The 17,764-nt window shown below is 43.8% G+C and overlaps 1 protein-coding gene across 1 annotated transcript in view; it reads right to left on the bottom strand.

Moving 5' to 3' along the window:
• The window catches only part of UBTD2 (ubiquitin domain containing 2), a 52,571-nt gene extending 38,496 nt beyond the window's left edge, over positions 1-14,075 (bottom strand). The window contains exon 1 of the mRNA XM_054389260.1: positions 14,006-14,075. Within this exon, the coding sequence (XP_054245235.1) occupies positions 14,006-14,075 (70 nt within the window). The remainder of the gene's footprint in view (positions 1-14,005) is intronic.
• Positions 14,076-17,764: the final 3,689 nt, after the last annotated feature.

Genomic DNA, 17,764 nt, shown 5'->3' on the forward strand with positions numbered 1-17,764 from the left:
CTGTATATATACACCTGTATGCCTCATACATCCAGGCAAAAATAAAACTCAGCTGTTAAATGGGAGCACTTGAACAGAGCAACCTTAAAACTACACCCTTTCAAGGCCATTTTAACCCTCTGTGGATATACTGAGGGGAAAAAAATTATACCTATTATAATCAACGGCCAAGGATTATTGGTGTAATCCAAATTTAAGCATTTAACCAAAGGTGCTGGAATTAGGAACATAAATGAGGCAGCCTCCTCTGACCAACACTGGGCATGGATATCAGGACCTCCTTCTGCAGGAGCCTGCTGCTCTCTGTGAGATGGAAGGACTTTGGAGCAGGCACAGGAAACTGCCCTCTTCATGTAAATTGCTCAAATGAAAACAGATTAAAGTAGCCAGAGCCTTTCCACCTTTAGCAAATTCATTTGATCTCTCTGAAAAGTCCCTGAGCACACAAGTCTTTAGCTCTATTAATGGATTGAGCGATACTTGTTCTGTACCAAAGGGCAAGGTTTCCAACAGACACAACAACACATCCTGGAAGTAACCTCTCTTCCTTTCAAATGAAGGGATCACTACAGAACATCATTTGCTTGCAAATGCATTTAACTCTCAGCAGCTGGGAGCAAGCTAAAATCTGGCAGTGCAAGGATAATGCTGACAATGGTATCAGCTGTTAGGTACCCAGGGACAGCTGAAGCAGGTCTTAGCCACTGCCTGTGCATGACTTTTCTCAAAAAGCACTCAGCACTGGAAGGAAGGGGCTCATTTCTCCAGTGTCATCATCTACTCATTAGCAAAAGTAGCATTATTTATCAGGACAGATGCCTTTTTCCTACTTTTTCACATAATTTAAGACATGAGTGCTGTAATAGCAGATTAAAGTAAGTGTATGTTGTTTCTGGATGTGACAGTCAACATTTCTGTGGGAATCATCTTTTGTTCTGAGTTCACACAGAACTTTCAGTGTAAGACAGACCCTCTTTTCACCCTGTCTTCTCTTGCTTGAAGGGAAAATAAGCCTAGCTTTGAATTTATGGATGAGCATGACAAAAACTCACCAGAAAATGGTCACATTCAAGTAGCACTCACCCCAGCTCCCTCATCTGAAAAGAGCTTCTTCCTAAAATCCAGTCTAAACCTACTCTCCCTCAGCTTCAAACTATTCCCTCTTGTCCTATTACTAGACACCCTAATGAAGAGTCCTCCTTCAGCCTTCCTGTAGGATCCCTTCAGGTATTGGAAGGCAGCAATAAGGTCCCCCTGGAGTCTTCTCTTCCACATATTATTATATTCCATGATAATCTGCATTGAAATACCTTGACAGAAAAATATCTGGTTTGTGAGGAATAGGATTACTTTTGGCATAAATAACTGAAAGTCAGAAAGTTTCAAAATAAGAACAAGAAAATAAATGGTGCAAATACCCAAATCTGTACTGCATGGCAAGAGTTCCTTCAGCTGGAAAAAAAAAGTCTCCTGTTAATTTATAATAATGAAATGAGACATGTGAAAGAAGGAAGGGTGATTGCACTGAGCAGCTAGAAATGCACTTTATCAATGGGAGATGAATTCAGCTTGGAAATTTGGCAGGCAATCAGATAGCAACAGCATACTTGAGTAGGCAAACCTGCAAAGAGTTTTAAGACAAGATTAGATCAGTTAGCAGAATTTCTAAGACAGAATATTCTGTTTGACACAGCACTGAACTAGGAAATACAGAAGCCTTTACTGGCACTGCCGTCTTGGACTTTGCACAACCTTGTTTTAAGTTAAATTGTCACTCCTTAATAAAACAGGTTTTTTAACAGGCTTGATGATCAGATAGCAGTGTTCTCATCAACCCTGGATGGAGCCTGCCAAGAGATGTTAAAGTAGGACACTCTCAGGAACTGAAATGCTTCTCCCCTCGCCCCCAAGTACCTATAATATTTTCTTAACTAGTGTGGAAATTATTAACTCTTGGTAATAAGCTTCCCAACACAAAAAGATAAAATGCTAATGTTGTTTCTTCCACAGTCCTGTGGCATACCATTTTCCTGACATATAATCATCAGAAAGAACATAATTGGAATAAAAAAAGATAAATCACATGTCTTCTTTGGGATGGATAAAGCCAGGAAAAAAAAAAGTTAATTCTAACAGTGAACAATTATATAGAATGCAAAAAAATACTTGTTTATTTTCCAATGCAGTATTTCAAAGAAGCTGTGGTAAGCATTGCTTTAAATATGTTTACTTATCAATTACTGAGGAAAAGTTGCTCCTTGGGACCTCACCATGACTGATCATATCCTGGGACTGACAAAGGCTGGGAATGGGGTGTGTTCACCCACTCTGCATGCATAGCCATTACTCCAAGGTGAAGCTGTTAGCTAAACCCCATCCATGGGATGGGTACAGAGGGTGTTTCATTTGGGGTCTACCAACCAATGCACCCCTGAATTTCTGCTCCCAGTTGGTTTGGTAAGCAGTTGACTTATGCCACAAAACACTTAGAAATCTCCAGCAGCAGCACTAAGCAACACCAATTATGGTAAAGATAAATAAAGAACCCAAATTCCCTTTTTTTCAAATGGAGTAATTTTGTTTTCCCCACTGTTGGGCAGTGACTGTCCAAAAACCAGTGGAATAATTGGTTTTTCAAGCTTCCCAAAAATCCAGACTGGTAATTACCAGTCATGACTTCTCTTCCTCCCCAACTAAAACCTAGTTACTAGAAGAACAGTACTTAGAGGAATGAGGTGCACAACAGAGAAGTCATTCTGCTAGAAAAGGTGTGAAAACCCCCCAGGGAGACAAAGCATGCACCAGTCTCAAGCTTCACATCTACTAACACCTTGCTGTGCTTTGGTGGGTGAAGGACTGCAAAGCCAAACAATGCAGAAGTGAGATAAACCATGGGTACCTTGGAGCATTAACTACTGCTAAACAGGAAAGGCAAAAACAGCAGCAAGATGATATGGCTAGGAGTCAAGAAATCCCTCCTGCTCAAGCTTACTCAACCAAAAAACCACATTGATACAAACAGTTCAGAACATGCAGAAGTTGCTTTCACCAAACCTGTAAGGGCCAGTTATCAGATTGTAAACTCTTTGGGACCACTATTGTTCCTTTGGTTCAATTTATCCAGCATTCATGAGCTACCTCAGCAGGGGCCCAAACTACAACTAATACTCAGGAATGGCACATTTCCAGCTGGAAGCCTGTCTGCCTCAAAGAAACATTATTTTAAGAAGAGGCCAGCAGGACAGAGTCCATGAGAGATACATCTGGCCACCAAACACTGCGTTTTCCTTTAGCTCTATAAAGCAGCATATTTTGGTAGTGTTTCTCTCTAAGAAACAAAAGGTAGAAAAGCTTTTGGAAACCTCTATCTGGACACATGGTATTATTCACATCACAATCTCTCCAAGGCAGGTCAGTCACAGTTGAGAAGATCTTGGTATGTGTTTTAAGGGTTTACTTAGAAGAAAAAAAAAGATACTCCAAATACAACTAAACTGTTTTTAGAGGTTTACAGAAATCTTTCTCTATGCTGAATTGTTTTTTCTCACTTTGTGAGAAAAGGCACTGGATTAGAAAGTCTCTATCTTGAGCCAGAGTTCAAGAACTAGAAGATTATTTACACCTAAAAGACTCTCAATAGAGTATTGCTTGTAATATCCATGCTCACTCGCTCTGACAACACTGCTGCTTCTTCATTCCCCCAGAGGAGAGACTAAAATTGTGTATTCCCTCTTGCTCCCTTCCAAAGGAGTATCAGTTAGAGCCAAAACCCCAGCCTGGAGTATTTGTGAAGCTATTTTTGTGCTGTAATACCAGCACAGCAGTTGGAGCGTCTTGGATACGTATGACGAATGCGCTCATTTTGGTTGCATTAAGGCAGCAATGGGACATTGCAGTAAGTAACATCAGTGCGAGGCTATACACTACGTGACTGATTTAAAGCATGTGACTTCCACCCAGCAACATGATTTCAATACTCATGTGGTTTTCTGTTGCAAATCAAGCTGTTTTGGCACCGGAATTAGTGTTAGATTTGGAGAAAGATACAATGGAGATCTACAGATGTGAAAAACCTACACACAAATGAGTAAGAGGATTTAACCACAAATGAGTAAGAACTCATCCCAAATGGAACATTTAAACCTATCTTAGGATCATATCAGATATTGATAAGTACTTCACAGAACATATTCTTGTTCAGTAATTGTTTGTATTTATAGTAACCCGTTCTTTTAATGTACTTTTGTAGGCACATAGCAAAAAAAACCCCAAACAACCCCAAAACAACAAACACCAAAAATATCTCAACAACAACAACCCAACTGAAAAAAAAAAAATATCAGTCTGTTAAGTGTTTTGCTGAGCCAAGTCATCAATATGAAATTCACCACTGAGTTCCAACTCTTTAAAAACACAGAGTTTAAATAGATAATTTGACAGCTTTCCCCTCCTTCATCTCCCGAAGTGCTAACCCTTAGCTGGGACCTGTGATGTGCCACTCGTTCAGCAGGTTTGCTCATTATATGCACTGGGTGTGTGTGATGCTCAGGCAGAGGAAGGGGTGCAAGCAGGGCATCCACATCACATCCCCAACAGGCAACCAGAACAAATTCAGGCACAGTGAAGGAAGCTGCTACTTAGAGGTGTGAAGGACTAGAGTGCTAAGCTTCATCTGAACGTATGTTTAACTACCGCTGCCATCAAATATAGCCTCCTTGTGAACACATCCAGCAAGAGTTAGTGAAATTGTTAGCCCAACCTTCAGAGAACGTTTATGGTTTCCAAACTATTTCACACATATGCTACTCTCTGCTTCCCATTAACATTTCCAAACTGCTTAATGCCTGTGTCTTCTCACCCTCCCTTCAGTCTGTGTTAACAAGCTTAGAGCAAACAACACCTATCATTAGTAGAGTAAGAATTTCACCTGCACCCAAAAAAACCCTATTTAAACACATTTCCATGTTCAGAGACATTGAGTGTCCCCTCCCCACTTCCACCATGGCCCCATATGTATGTAGGGATCCTTCCTGACCCCCATGAGGTACATACATGCAACGCAGTGACTCACACAAGAGAGGTTCAGAAGTGATTGTTGGGTGTGAGCCCAACTGCAAGCTAAGCATTCCGCATTAAAGACATTTTGATGCACACAGCTTTCCTTGCACCAGAGCTGCAGCAAGTGCATCTACAACCACTCTGAAGGCATCAAGAAGTTCAGCAGTTGTGATAAATGCAGTATTTCCCTATCCCGTGCAGGAGATATGAAATGGGAGAATCAGCAATTTTCACCTGAGCCATTTACCTTTTCACCAGCCAGCCATTACCCTGTGGCTGCTGATGCTCCACATAGGCTCAGGTGCTTGAGCAGCAGCATGTCTCCAAGAAAAAAATTGGCAGGAAAAAACGGCATTTGCCAGCTGCAGACACTATCTGCTATTTTGAAGGTACTCTTTTATAAAAAGACTGTATTTACCCATACAGACAAGAAATCACAGGAGATGATAGCTCTGTGGCAGAACAGCAAAGTGACAAAGTAAATGCCACGAGAGATCCTTCTCATGAATCCAGAGTGCCCTTGATCACAGCGTGAGAGCAGAAATTGAGCTCCATAACTGAATTTTAAAGGTACAAAGGTAACAAGCATCCAACCACAAACTACTGTACTCTGCTCCCACTGCCATCTCAGGCCCTAGGAGCATTCTCATACTGGGAGAAGGTGAAAATGTCTTCCTACATAGTTTGCTATCTGAACTAAGAGAATTATTTACAGGTGTTACATTTATTATAAATCATTATAAACTATAAAATGTTTATACTTTCATTTTATGAAAAATACTGTAAAGTGTCCATGACAGTAGACTGAATCTATCTTTGAAGGTAAATTTTCCCTATTAAATGTGTGCAAAGACAACATGCAATCTACAGCATTTTCACATTCTAGCCTCTAATCTTTTCCCCCCAGGCAGCACCTGTTCTCTCTGAAAACTACTGAAGCACTCTTCACTTCCATTTGTAAAGTGCCTTTTCTTTCATGTTTGAGAATGTGGAAAAAAAAAAAAAGATAGAGCAGAAACTCCCCCAACTCCTTCCCTTGTACCTAATCTTCACCACAAGGATGCCTTTATATATATATACGTATGTATATGGAGAAAAAAAATCCTTCAGCACATCTGAGTTTCTATAGAAGTGAAGAATAATTTCTTCAGAACTGTGCCCATCTCCTCCCACTAATGCCTTTCAAGCTGGGCTTTGAGCTTTTCCCTTTTAAATCCTGTTCACTAAGGAGGGGGTGAGATGGGAATGGAAAAGGACATTGAGAAAAGGATAAAGGGAGGAGCTGTTAAAGTGATAATATGCAAGCGCAGCAGCAAGAATTCCCATCCCCACCAGTATTGCTACTTTATGAAGCACCATTTTCAAATGCTTTACATTAGGGCCCAATAGGTCATCTGGATGTAGAACAGATCCTGCAAATTGATAGCATGCATTAATTGCTCATGCATTTATTACCTGCAGAACCTGCAGTGCCTCTGCATCTCCTAGATCAGTCTTGGGATACCAGGCTACTCATGTCATTAAATATTTAAGGTAGTCTAAGAAACTCCAGCTCCATTCAGCATTTAAGACATTCTTTTTAATGGGAAATGGAATAAAACCCCTTTATGCATTTTGTGCTGTCCCATCTTTTGTCTCCCTCTCATTTGCACACACCTAATGCAAGTGTGCCAGGAGAGAAAGCTACTACATGGCTTATAGCTGTGAGATCAGCCCAGGGTCAGCAGAAGGCAGCAAATGCAAAATTCAGGTTCCAGGTGAACCTGAAATAGACCATATTAAACATCCTGCATATTTTACTGCACACAGGTAAAGACAGTAAAATATCAAGCTACATACAATATGCTATAGGTGTTTTCCATCAACTATACCAGCAGTGCAATGAGCACTTGTGCTGCTTTTGGCTGTGTCACTCTTCCTCTGATATCAATAACTCAGTATAAAACACTGAATGAGATTCTGCACTTCTCACACTGGAACATCAATACATGAAGGAAAGGATTTATTTTTCTCGAAAATCAAACCAACAAACCCAGCTTACACTTCTTTTGCTTCCCAAGTAGCACACTCCAAATCTTAGATTTTCCGCCAGACAGCATACAGGCAGCTGATTAAGCAGTACCTGAAAACCTCAGAGTGCAAGTAGGGTTTCATTTAACAGCCAGAAAGCAGGTTGATGACTTCAGCTTTTTTATTCTTCCTTGTACTCCACCTGCTTCACAGAAAGGATCACTTCATAGCCTTTAATTTCTGATTTCAGGTAACTGAGCCTTGTTGCTCTCACCACACTCCCAGGTCGAGCAAAACCAGGCACCAGGCTCCCACCAGCAGGACCAGCAGCCGTGGCACAGGTGCTTCCCCAGCAAATGGGTCCGATGTGCCCCATACGCTCAGTCCCAACACGTGGATTCATCAGGCCTGCCAAGTTGCAATACAAATTCCCAAGGATTAGCATCACTGTGTGCAAACAAAGCCTGGAAGCTGTCAGTAAACAAAGCAGGCAATTGCCTCTGAAAGCCCTATCATACACATGCAACACTGCATCACCATCCAAGGTCAGCACCTTTCCACATGTTGAAACTCAGCATCCCAAACTGGCAAGACGTCCCTGAGCACCACCTCATCCACCTGCTTGCTTTATTTTTGCCACAATTATTATGACTACAGACGTCTAAATGGAGCAACTTTTAAAACCAGAATTAGGAAGATTCAGAAAGGCTCAATTTCATAACGTGACTTTTGCAAAAGAAGGAAGAGTCCTAGAGAGCTTCCTGATGGAAGAAAAATGAAACTCACAAACCTCTACAAACTTCACTTGAAGCACCTGCATGTAGGAGAGATGAAGGTGAACCACTGGCTTCTGCCTTTAAGCTGCTGCCCAGGTGCTCTGCACTGAAGAGATGCCACATGCAGACTTGCCTGCTTCATCCTGGCTGCAGTGTGGCAGAACTCCACATAGAAATATTCCTCCTTTCCCTAGAGAGGGATGCCACCAACTCTGCGAAGGGAATGTTTGGCTGCACATCCAGCTGCACTTCTCAGGAAACACTCCATGGAAAGGCAAATGAAGCCCTTCCTGCATTTTCTTAGGAACAGTACTTGGGAAAGCCATGGTGCACAGCTGCAGACACACTGGAATCTGGCTTCTCTGCAGGAGAAGATGGACATACTGCACCAGCCATATTGCAAAAGCAATTTTTAATCTGATGAGAAAGGATTGGGAGGATCATGAAGCACCTACGGGCCAGTACAGCATACTTCCCTGCAGGAGGTATAAGCAATTTGGAAGGAAAAAAAAAGGACCAAGAGAAAAAAACCCAAAAAAACCCAAAACCTGAAGTATTTGCACCAAGGGAGTCTGAATTTTAAGGCAGTGAAGCAGAAGCAGCAAATTGGAAACAAATGCCTAAAAAAGTCTCACCTGACTTATGCACATCTACAAAACAGGGGGGAAGCGTTTTTCACATCAAGTCCTAAAAATACCACAATCTTTTTGTTCTTATAAACCAGTAAAGGAGGAGTTGTATTAATTTCTCAACTTCTGGACAGAAGTTTTGCAGATATTTATTTTAATCTTTTTTTTTTTTTCTTTCCCCAGTAGCCTGACCAGCTGTGGCCAACTCAATCCTTCTTTGTACCTTCAAGCCGACTTGCAGGAGTTGGCAAGACTTAACTATAAGGAAAAATCTTTATTTCTGCCTTCGACTGTATTATAATTGGTGACTCATTAATTATATTATTCAACATTCACATGGAAAATAATAGCTATCACATTACCTGCTGCAATAAGAGTGGATCACTGCTTTTTAGAGTTTATTCAAACGGGCAACTAATATTTTCTATTTATCAAGAATCTCCAAAGCACAATTTGTGTTCAATTTATTAGATTTAATATTCGGCAAAGGAAGGCATTGATGCTTTCAACACTGAAATCCCAAACAGAGAAATTAAAACAAATCACTTCATCTAGAAACCAAATGAACAATCACATGGAAAAACATAACCAGAAAGGGAACTGAACAGCTGCATTCATCAGTCCTTATTAACAGTGAAATAACACTATTTTCTAAGAGTTATTTGTTATCACCTGAAAAACAAAACAAAGTCCATTAGTTTACAAATGGAAAGTGTCACACCAAAGTGAAATTCCAGTAGAAAAATACTCGAGACTGAATTATCTGCTGTTCTCAGCACAAGAGGAAATATCACGAAAGCAAATCATTAAAGTCTACTTTTATTCGAAGCCCTGATAAAAATCACACTCTCTCTTGTGGATATCATGAGAGATTCACAACCAGCTGTAAGAGACATGCTAAGCTTTTTATATTATTTCTTCTATTAAAAAAAAAAAGAAGAAAAAAAAAAGCCACAGAAAGACCTAAAGACCTAACAGCTAACACCAGCTCTGACTTAATATTACTTCTGCAAAAAACACATCCAGCACCATATTTCAGGGCTGCATTATGAAACAACAGGAACTACCTGAAGTCTAGAGCTACCTCCTTTAGATGTCAACACAACCCCAGCAAGGTGCTCTGTGCAGGCATGCACCATCACAGCTTGCAACCAACAGCCTAAACATGCTGCAAAACGCAATCTGGAAGCCGGGAGATTCTTTCTATGCTCCAATACAAGGGATAGGCACCAAATGCTACTAACTACTCAGTCATGGGACGCTTGTTTAACCCCTCTGTGTAAGCTGTGCATAGCCCTACTGTATTAGTCCAATTGTGAGGAAAATCTACTTAATATGCAAATTCCCTTGGTCAGTCTTCCATAGAAGCACCATGAAAGCAGTTATTGTAACTTCGAATTAGACATGTGATATGCAGCCCTCTAAAGAAAATATTTAAGAAACTGTTGTCCAGTTCTCAAAAGCAGAGGCTGAACACAATATTTAGCTTTCTAGAAGTTAATGAAGCTCTAGCATTGCCTCAAATACTGCAGGAGAAATTCCTATTTTTAATAACCTCCCATTCTTTTGTGTCAGTCAAACGTGCAGCCCTATTTTCACTTGTCCCTATTATCACTACTGGGTGATAGGGGCAGCAGTAAAGAAGACAAATTTCAAACAGAATCACCGCCTTCTGTAACAAAGAAGGCGATAAGAACTCCAGCAGGCAGGCGAACATCATGTCAAGGAGAGTGCAGCAGCAACCAGACAGCTGCAGCCAAAAGCTTAATCTTTAATGACTTGTCATGCCTGTACTTCTAGACACTGGATTTCCTGCCCTTGCATTATTCCACACAAATAACTCTTACTGAACTTTACCAAGTAAGACAAAGTAATATACAACTTCTAATATGGGTAGCAGTTTGCCAGAATAAAACGAATGGGTTGCTGTTTCTCCTTTTCCTTCCCACTGCTCTCCTTCAAAACCAGGAAAAAAACCACAACCTAAGACTCCTCCAGAAAGGAGTTGCTGTGGGGATGGCAAGTTGGCAATGCAAGCTCTCCTATTTGTGCTAAACCAAACATACCTGATAAACTATTAAACCTTATGTATAGGCACAAGGGCAGAGTTTTCCAGCAGTTAAGTCCAAATCCAATGGTATTTGAACACAGAGCTAAAGAAGTCACATAACCTTTATGTGCCAGAGAACAGCCATTTCTTCCCCCATCACAATATCCTGCAGAAACTCAGCCACGTTTGACAAGGCACAGCAAGAAGGGATGCTGTGCTCAACTCCTGAAACCTTGGAATACCTGACAGGAGACAACTGAGCTAAAAAGATGGGGAGAAAAGAACCTCTGTGTCTATAAATCACTTAATGATCACCATTTATTCTTCTTTGCATCTCCTTTAAAGAGTCACCAAGAAATCCATCTCGCCATCCAGATCATCCACCCACCACGATACAGCTCTGCTGGACCAGGCATTGAGGCAGGAACTTTTTTCCAAATACAACAAACAACGTCCTGTTGAAATGAAAACTTGCTAAAAAGAGCAGTGATAATGAAACAGCTGGTACCAATCTACAAAGACCATTTCATTTCCAGTAGGATGGGCAGAGCAGCATTGGTTTAATTCTTGTTGAGGAACAAACTATTCCTGCTTCAGTCAGTGTGAAGAGAAACATCACACAAGCTGGTACGCACAGATAGGAGAGCCGATATTTTTAATTCAAACTTACACACCCAAGTAGATTAAGCAGCTCTCCACATACAAACAAGCATCTCAACCTGGAGAAGAAACAATAGAAAAGACAAAAGAAGTGCAATGTGGTCAGGGCATGATATCTGCTTTGCTGAGCAGTGGAGAAGTAACAGGAAGCACCGGAGATTGACAAAAGGACTGAGTAGAATACAGGGATGTGACAAATCTTCATCTCAGCTCTGGTGATTCAATCGAGCAAGACTTTGCCAGCTGCACACAGTACTGCTATAGATCGAAGCCAGCATGTATTGGACTTGAGATCCAGTTCCTACTTTTATGCAGCATCAAGGGTTGCTATTACTGTCTAATCAATCTCATGACCACTTGTAATTCTCCAAGAAACTTCTCCGTTCTAAGGAAGAGACAAAGCCTCCTTAAAGTAAGTCCATCATCAACACCACTCTGGTTGAAAGTGAGATGTTTGTTACAAAACAACCTCCTTGAGATTTATAAAAGCATCTGGCCCTGTTCATTGACAGCCCTCTGAAAGTGAATACACCAGACTAGGTCACAGCCCAGGAGCTGGAGGAAATGAGCGTGATACAGGAGACAGGACTAAGTCTTCTTTCTGCACAGGTCTAGTCTCCGAATCGTGCTTGCTTGTGCTTCAGCTGGTTTGCTTGCTGATGCCTCAAGACATAAGCTCCCTCGAGAGATCAAGTCAGATTTCATATGTGGCATGAGTATGTTTGCAGAATTTGTGAAGCTAAGAATTCGTGCAGGCTGGACTTTGACATCTTGGGAGTTAGATTTATAAAAGATATTCTGAGGCTCTTTCAGCTTAACCTACACTCCCTTTTTTCTTGTTGAGAAGCATGAACAGATACGTAACACTACAAAACTGGCTATTGCACACTGCAGCTGATTGTTTAAGACAGTGCTAAGAAGCCCGTAATTCAACTGGAATTTCATCACTCCTCTCTTCAGTGAAACAACCTTAAGGAACATTACCCTTAGAGCATGAATCAACACAAGCCAGCTGACATGCGTTTCACATCTCTTACATCTTGAAACACCCAGCTGCTCTTCTGTTCTAATGCACCAAGCACAATAGGTTTCTAACCCCAAAGCAGCACTGTCTCACGCCATGTATGCATCAAGCAGGAAACACGCTCCCAGCAACTCCATCCAGAACAGCACTCTGTAGACAACTTGGATGGACACTACTCATCTCACACGCTGCTGCTGGACATGTAATGAGACTATTTTACAATATCAGACAGGCTCTGATAATTTTTTCTCTGCCTATCTCCCTCATTTGACATCACAGGTAAGGTAAGAGCAAGGAAATTAAACTGAGGCTATTTCTGTGACATGACCTCACCTTGTAACACCTACTTACTGAAGCAGGTCTCAGAACAAATGTCAGCAGAGCTTTTAATGCTATTTTTTGTCAAGATTTTTTTGGGTATGTGATGATTCCTGACATTTTTTTCTTTGAATTCTAGTATGCTCTGTTCCTTTTTGTACTGACATTCTTGTATTTTTTTACTGATTGGTTAAGTCTGTTTAGCACAGCTCTGTTTCAGCTAACCCCTCCTTTGTAATAATGGAGAAGAACAAGGAAAACTTATCCTAGATAAAGCTTAAAATTCCTTTTAATGACAATGATGTGATTAAATCCTACACAGTTCTCAGCAGCTGGACTTTCTGGTATTTGTATGAACCACATATCTGGCATTAATCAGCAGGTGACTGCTTCAGATATAACTGTAAGTGCTGCATTTTTTTACACTATGGAAATGACAGCAAAGTCACTCTTACAAAAGAACACTCAGCAGCTAAGGCATCCAAAATAAAACCAGATTGATAAATAATATTCCATAAAGCACTAGGGAAATGCAGCCCTAGGTCAGCAATTTTCAACCTAAAATCTGTGTACCCTGCATGTGTGAGAACTACTTTTAAGTCAAGCGTCCTGTTGGTAAACTGAATTAAAGGACTATAAAGCATATACAGCTCAGCTGGAGAACACCAGGGGTCCACAAACCTAAGAACACTGAAAAAGCAATCATTCAGATGTTTAGGTAGAAAAATCCAAAGGGTAAATAAAGGCCGCTTACACTGCAGCGGTGTTTCCACATAAGCTGTGCTCACCAAGTAGGTGTGCACGAGTCAGAACACGCCGCTCCAGCATCTTAAGTCGCTGGAAATTGATTATTTAGCATGGGTGATTTAGGTTGGAGGAAAGCATCCATCTTTCTTGGAGAGAATAAAACGAAAAACAAAACCTAAACCCGCAGCAGTGCCAGGACCTAAGTTATCTGAAGAATTATTTTCCACACACCACAAGGAGCTGAGAGCAAGGAAAACAAAGTTTGGGAGCCCCAGGCATGCCCTTTCCCCAGTTTGTCTTTATTTTATCAGCCGCCGGCCCCGGCTGGCGAAGGGGCCGTGCCGCGGAGCCCCCCGCCACGCATGGGGCCGCGACTGCGGGGCGCGGGGGGCTCTGCCTGTAGCGGGGCACCCCGACGAGCCCCCAGGCGCTGTACATGGGCTATAGGTGTCCCGCATGCAACCCCCCCCCCACACCCCCGCCACCCCGGGAAAGTTGCGGCCCGGGCGGCCGCGCCGGGGCCGGGCGCAGGGGGGCGAAGCCCGGTGCGGCGCCCCGAGGCCGATGAGGGCAACGCGGTTCCCTTCGCCCGGCGCCGGCCCCGGGCCCGGCCCTGCCGCAGGCCCCGGCCCGCAGCGCCCGCCGGAGGGTCCCCTAGAAGCGCCGGGGGCGGCTCACCCGCCCGCCCGCCCGTTCGCCCCCTTCCAACCCAGCCCCAGGACCCGACACTCACCTCCAGTTCCGTCCGAGTTCTCGTTCAGGCTGCCCGAGGAGTCGTGGTGGGAGCCCACACACCCGCCCATGGGGCCCGCCCGGCCCGCAGACCCGCCGCCGAGCCGCCCCCCCACCCCCCTCCCCCTGTAGCCGAGCTGCGCCGCCAGCCGGGCAGGCGCGATGGCACTGGAGCCGCCTCTTCAGTCTGCAACACCGCCCCCGAGGCGCGGCCTCCTCCTGCCGCCCGGCTCCGCCCCCGGCCCGCCCCGGCCCCGGGCTCGCCTCGGACCCGGCTTCGGGCCGGGTGGGCTGGGCGCCGCGCGAGGCCTTGAGCCGGGGCGGCTTGCAAACCGGGATGGGCCTGGCCACGGCTCGGCACTGGCGAGCCCGAGGCCGCCTCTCGCTCCCCGGGTGGCGGCGGCTGTGACGGCGAGCGGCGGCCCCACGGGCCAGGACGAAGCCCCAGTGGAAGTTGGCAGACAACCCTGCGGCGCCGTGAGCAGCCTCCGGCGCAGCGTGAACGGGAGAGGAGGTCGATGGCCGCGGGCTTTGTCTAGGGAATGCGGGGCCGACTCCCTCCCCCGGTTGGGGATGGCGCTGCGGCGGCCCCAGGCGGCTCCCAGGCGCGGAGGGTGCGGGGCCGGGTGAGAAGGGCCAGCCTGGCTGGGCCGACTGGGTCGCCGAACTCGGGTGGCCAGATGTATTTAATGTTTTCTGGCCGTGCAGTCTGGTGCTTTCCCGTGCTTTCCAGCGTTATTGATGCCTACACACGAACATGAAGTTCTTGCACGCTCCGAGATAAGGCTGTATCCCGCTCGTCGTCGAAGCAGCTCGGTGTGGACAGGCTGATCCTTTGAGTAACACTGAGCAAATTCAGCACCTCCTGACCACTCAGCGCCCGACTTCAGTCCCGAGAAGAAAAGCTGGACTGTTGGGTGATTAATGCCTGGAGGGGTGACGTTATTTCAATAGGGTTTGGGGAGTTACGGTTCATACACTATCAGATGCACTGTAGCTTTTTGAAATAATCAGCTCTTAAGTCAGAACGTAGCAAAATGGAAACAGAGTGCAAAAAATAAAACCTAGTAGCAGACTGTGCTCTGGATTCCCCACATGCTCTGCTATACATGGCAGCTTCATGTTCTGATACACAAAATCTCAGAAAACAAAACTCAAGCTGAACGTATTTTACCTCCTTAAAGATGACATGGCAAATGTATTTTTCAGAATTAACATAGCCTAGCTGTTTGTAGAGCTCATAGTCACCACAGTGAAAGGAACAGATGGACAAATCCATTTTTCTACCATTAATTTGCCTAACTACTCTTCATAGTGAAGGACCAACCAGCATTTGGAAAAACACTTGTGTCGATAATTAAAATCTCGACTGTATGAGATAAGCTAAGTGCAAAATGCCAAGCACTTTATCATGTGTGAGCAAAAAGACAGAGTCAGTCTGCTTTATGGGGCCAAACACAAAGGTCAAGACTGGTAAGGAACGCTAAGGAAAAATTATTACAGTCCACACACTAATTACAAGACAGGCAAAATTCGTTGACTGTGCAGAAGGTGAAGCCAGATAGAGAAAACACATGGAGGTCAGCTGTTACTAGTTCTCTTTTCAGGTTGTATCTGAGAGCCACACAGAGGTTTGCCTGAATGTATGCAGGCATAATTATCATAGAATTATCATAGAATCAGTCAGGGTTGGAAGGGAACACAAGGATCATCTAGTTCCAACAGTTCCAACCCCCCTGCCATGAGCAGGGACACCTCACAGTAGATCAGGCTGGCCAGAGCCTCATCCAGCCTGGCCTTAAACACCTCCAGGGATGGGGCCCCAACCACCTCCCTGGACAATCCATTCCAGGCTCTCACCACTCTCATGGTGAAGAACTTCTTCCTCACTTGCAGCCTGAATCTCCCCACTTCCAGCTTTATTCCATTCCCCCTAGTCCTATCACTACCAGATATCCTAAAAGGGACCTCCAAAGGTCATCTAGCCCAACCCCCTTCAGGGACATCCTCTGCTAGATCAAGTTGCTCCTGGTGTTTTTATTTTGGATCGAATGTAATCTGTTCAAAATTATAGTAACACAGAAGAAAGTTAAGGATATTTGCAAATTTTTTGTGAGAGTAGGTGTTGGTGTGGATGTTTCATCAGCAATAGCGTGGTAGTTCTGCCAAGAAAGCATAGGTTGTGGTAAGGCACTTGGGACACGCAATTCCACCTCTGGATGTCATCCTTGCCCAGTGACATCCCCAGAATGCCCAGCAGCGAGGGGGCAGGGGCTTAAACACAGTGTGACTGCTCCATACTGGGGTGGCCACAGGGCTGGGAGCTGGCATGGGAAAGTATGTCCCCACTGAGACAGCAGTCTGCTTGTGGAGCTCTGCGATAACATGTCCACCATTGTTACTCTGCGTTTTTGGTATGAACTTCTTTAGCTAGAAACTTTGTTCTTCTCTCACACACACTCTATATAATCCGTGTATGTGTATTTGTGTGTATATAAACACCCAGGATGGGCCAAAGTCAATATTTGCTTCCTGACCCCTGTATGAGGATGTACTTGCAATGCACTTACAGAGTACAAAAGACAAACCAAGACTTTTTCTAAACGGATTATCTGTTTTGAAAATTGTGTTCCTTCTCAAAAATAAGTATCAGGAGAGGCAAGGACTGGGTTTTTCAATCAGATTTTCTGCATTTTAATCCTGGCTCTGCCCTGGATACCCACTTTGGGGCCTAGGACATAGACTCTGTTGCTCTATTTCTATCAGCAGATTAATGTTTGTCTATATATCTCTTGGGGGCATGGTGAGGATTAATTAATTCTTATTCTTTATTACTTGTTAACTGCCTGAAATGTGTGGGATGTAAAACACTTTGAAGATGAGAAGTGTCATTTCACAAATTAAGTGGTGTAATGAACTGAGTATTCCATACAGGTATGACTATCCTGTATGGCTGGAAATGATTCTCTGTGGATCCTAAACCCTACAGTGCTAACAGCTAGAGAATTTTCTTTTGGCACAAGGTGCTACTGGACTGTGTATTGTACCAAGGAGGCCAGAGCAATGAGTTTGGTGGCCCAAGGAATGCAGCATATGGAAAACCCCTAACTAGAGCTACATTTGCATCACCTGGGTTATTTCCTATATATTCCTATGCATTAAAATATTTTGTACAATTCACCAGTTTCTCTCTCTGACTGGGATCTCACTGTTTCCTTGCAGTCAATGGTGGTGGGTTTTGCCATCACATGATGATACAGTATGATGAATTCCCGTTCTCTGATGATTCATTTTTGCGTGGGAACAAGTATGAGATGCTGACAAATTGTCTGAGGCATCAACATTTTGATTTTTATCCTTGCTACCCAGAGCTGTAGTATCAAAGTCTTATCACTGTCAGTGAAAGTCTACTCAGATCTCTTTCATTCTCCTTTGATAGATGGGAAAGGGAGATGAGAGATGCATTTATTCACCGAAGGTCCCACAAGAAGCAGGGAAGAACCATGAAGTCCAACCACTGTGTGATGCTGAGCCCTTCTTCCCCCTCAAGGAGTCTGATGAAATGTAGCAAGTTGCCATTTTCAGACTTGCTTCCACATGGCTCTCTTCCTGAAAACTAATGAGGCTGTAGCGAGATGTTGGAGATTTCCCTGCCCCCGTATGATGCACAGCACTCACATTTAGATGTGGTTTTGAGGAATGCCAGCTCCTCTTCCACAGCTCCCACCAGTGATTTTTAGGCTTGACTCCAAGCTAATAC

The sequence above is a fragment of the Indicator indicator genome, chromosome 18, assembly GCF_027791375.1.
Source record: "Indicator indicator isolate 239-I01 chromosome 18, UM_Iind_1.1, whole genome shotgun sequence".
NCBI classification, from domain to species: domain Eukaryota; kingdom Metazoa; phylum Chordata; class Aves; order Piciformes; family Indicatoridae; genus Indicator; species Indicator indicator.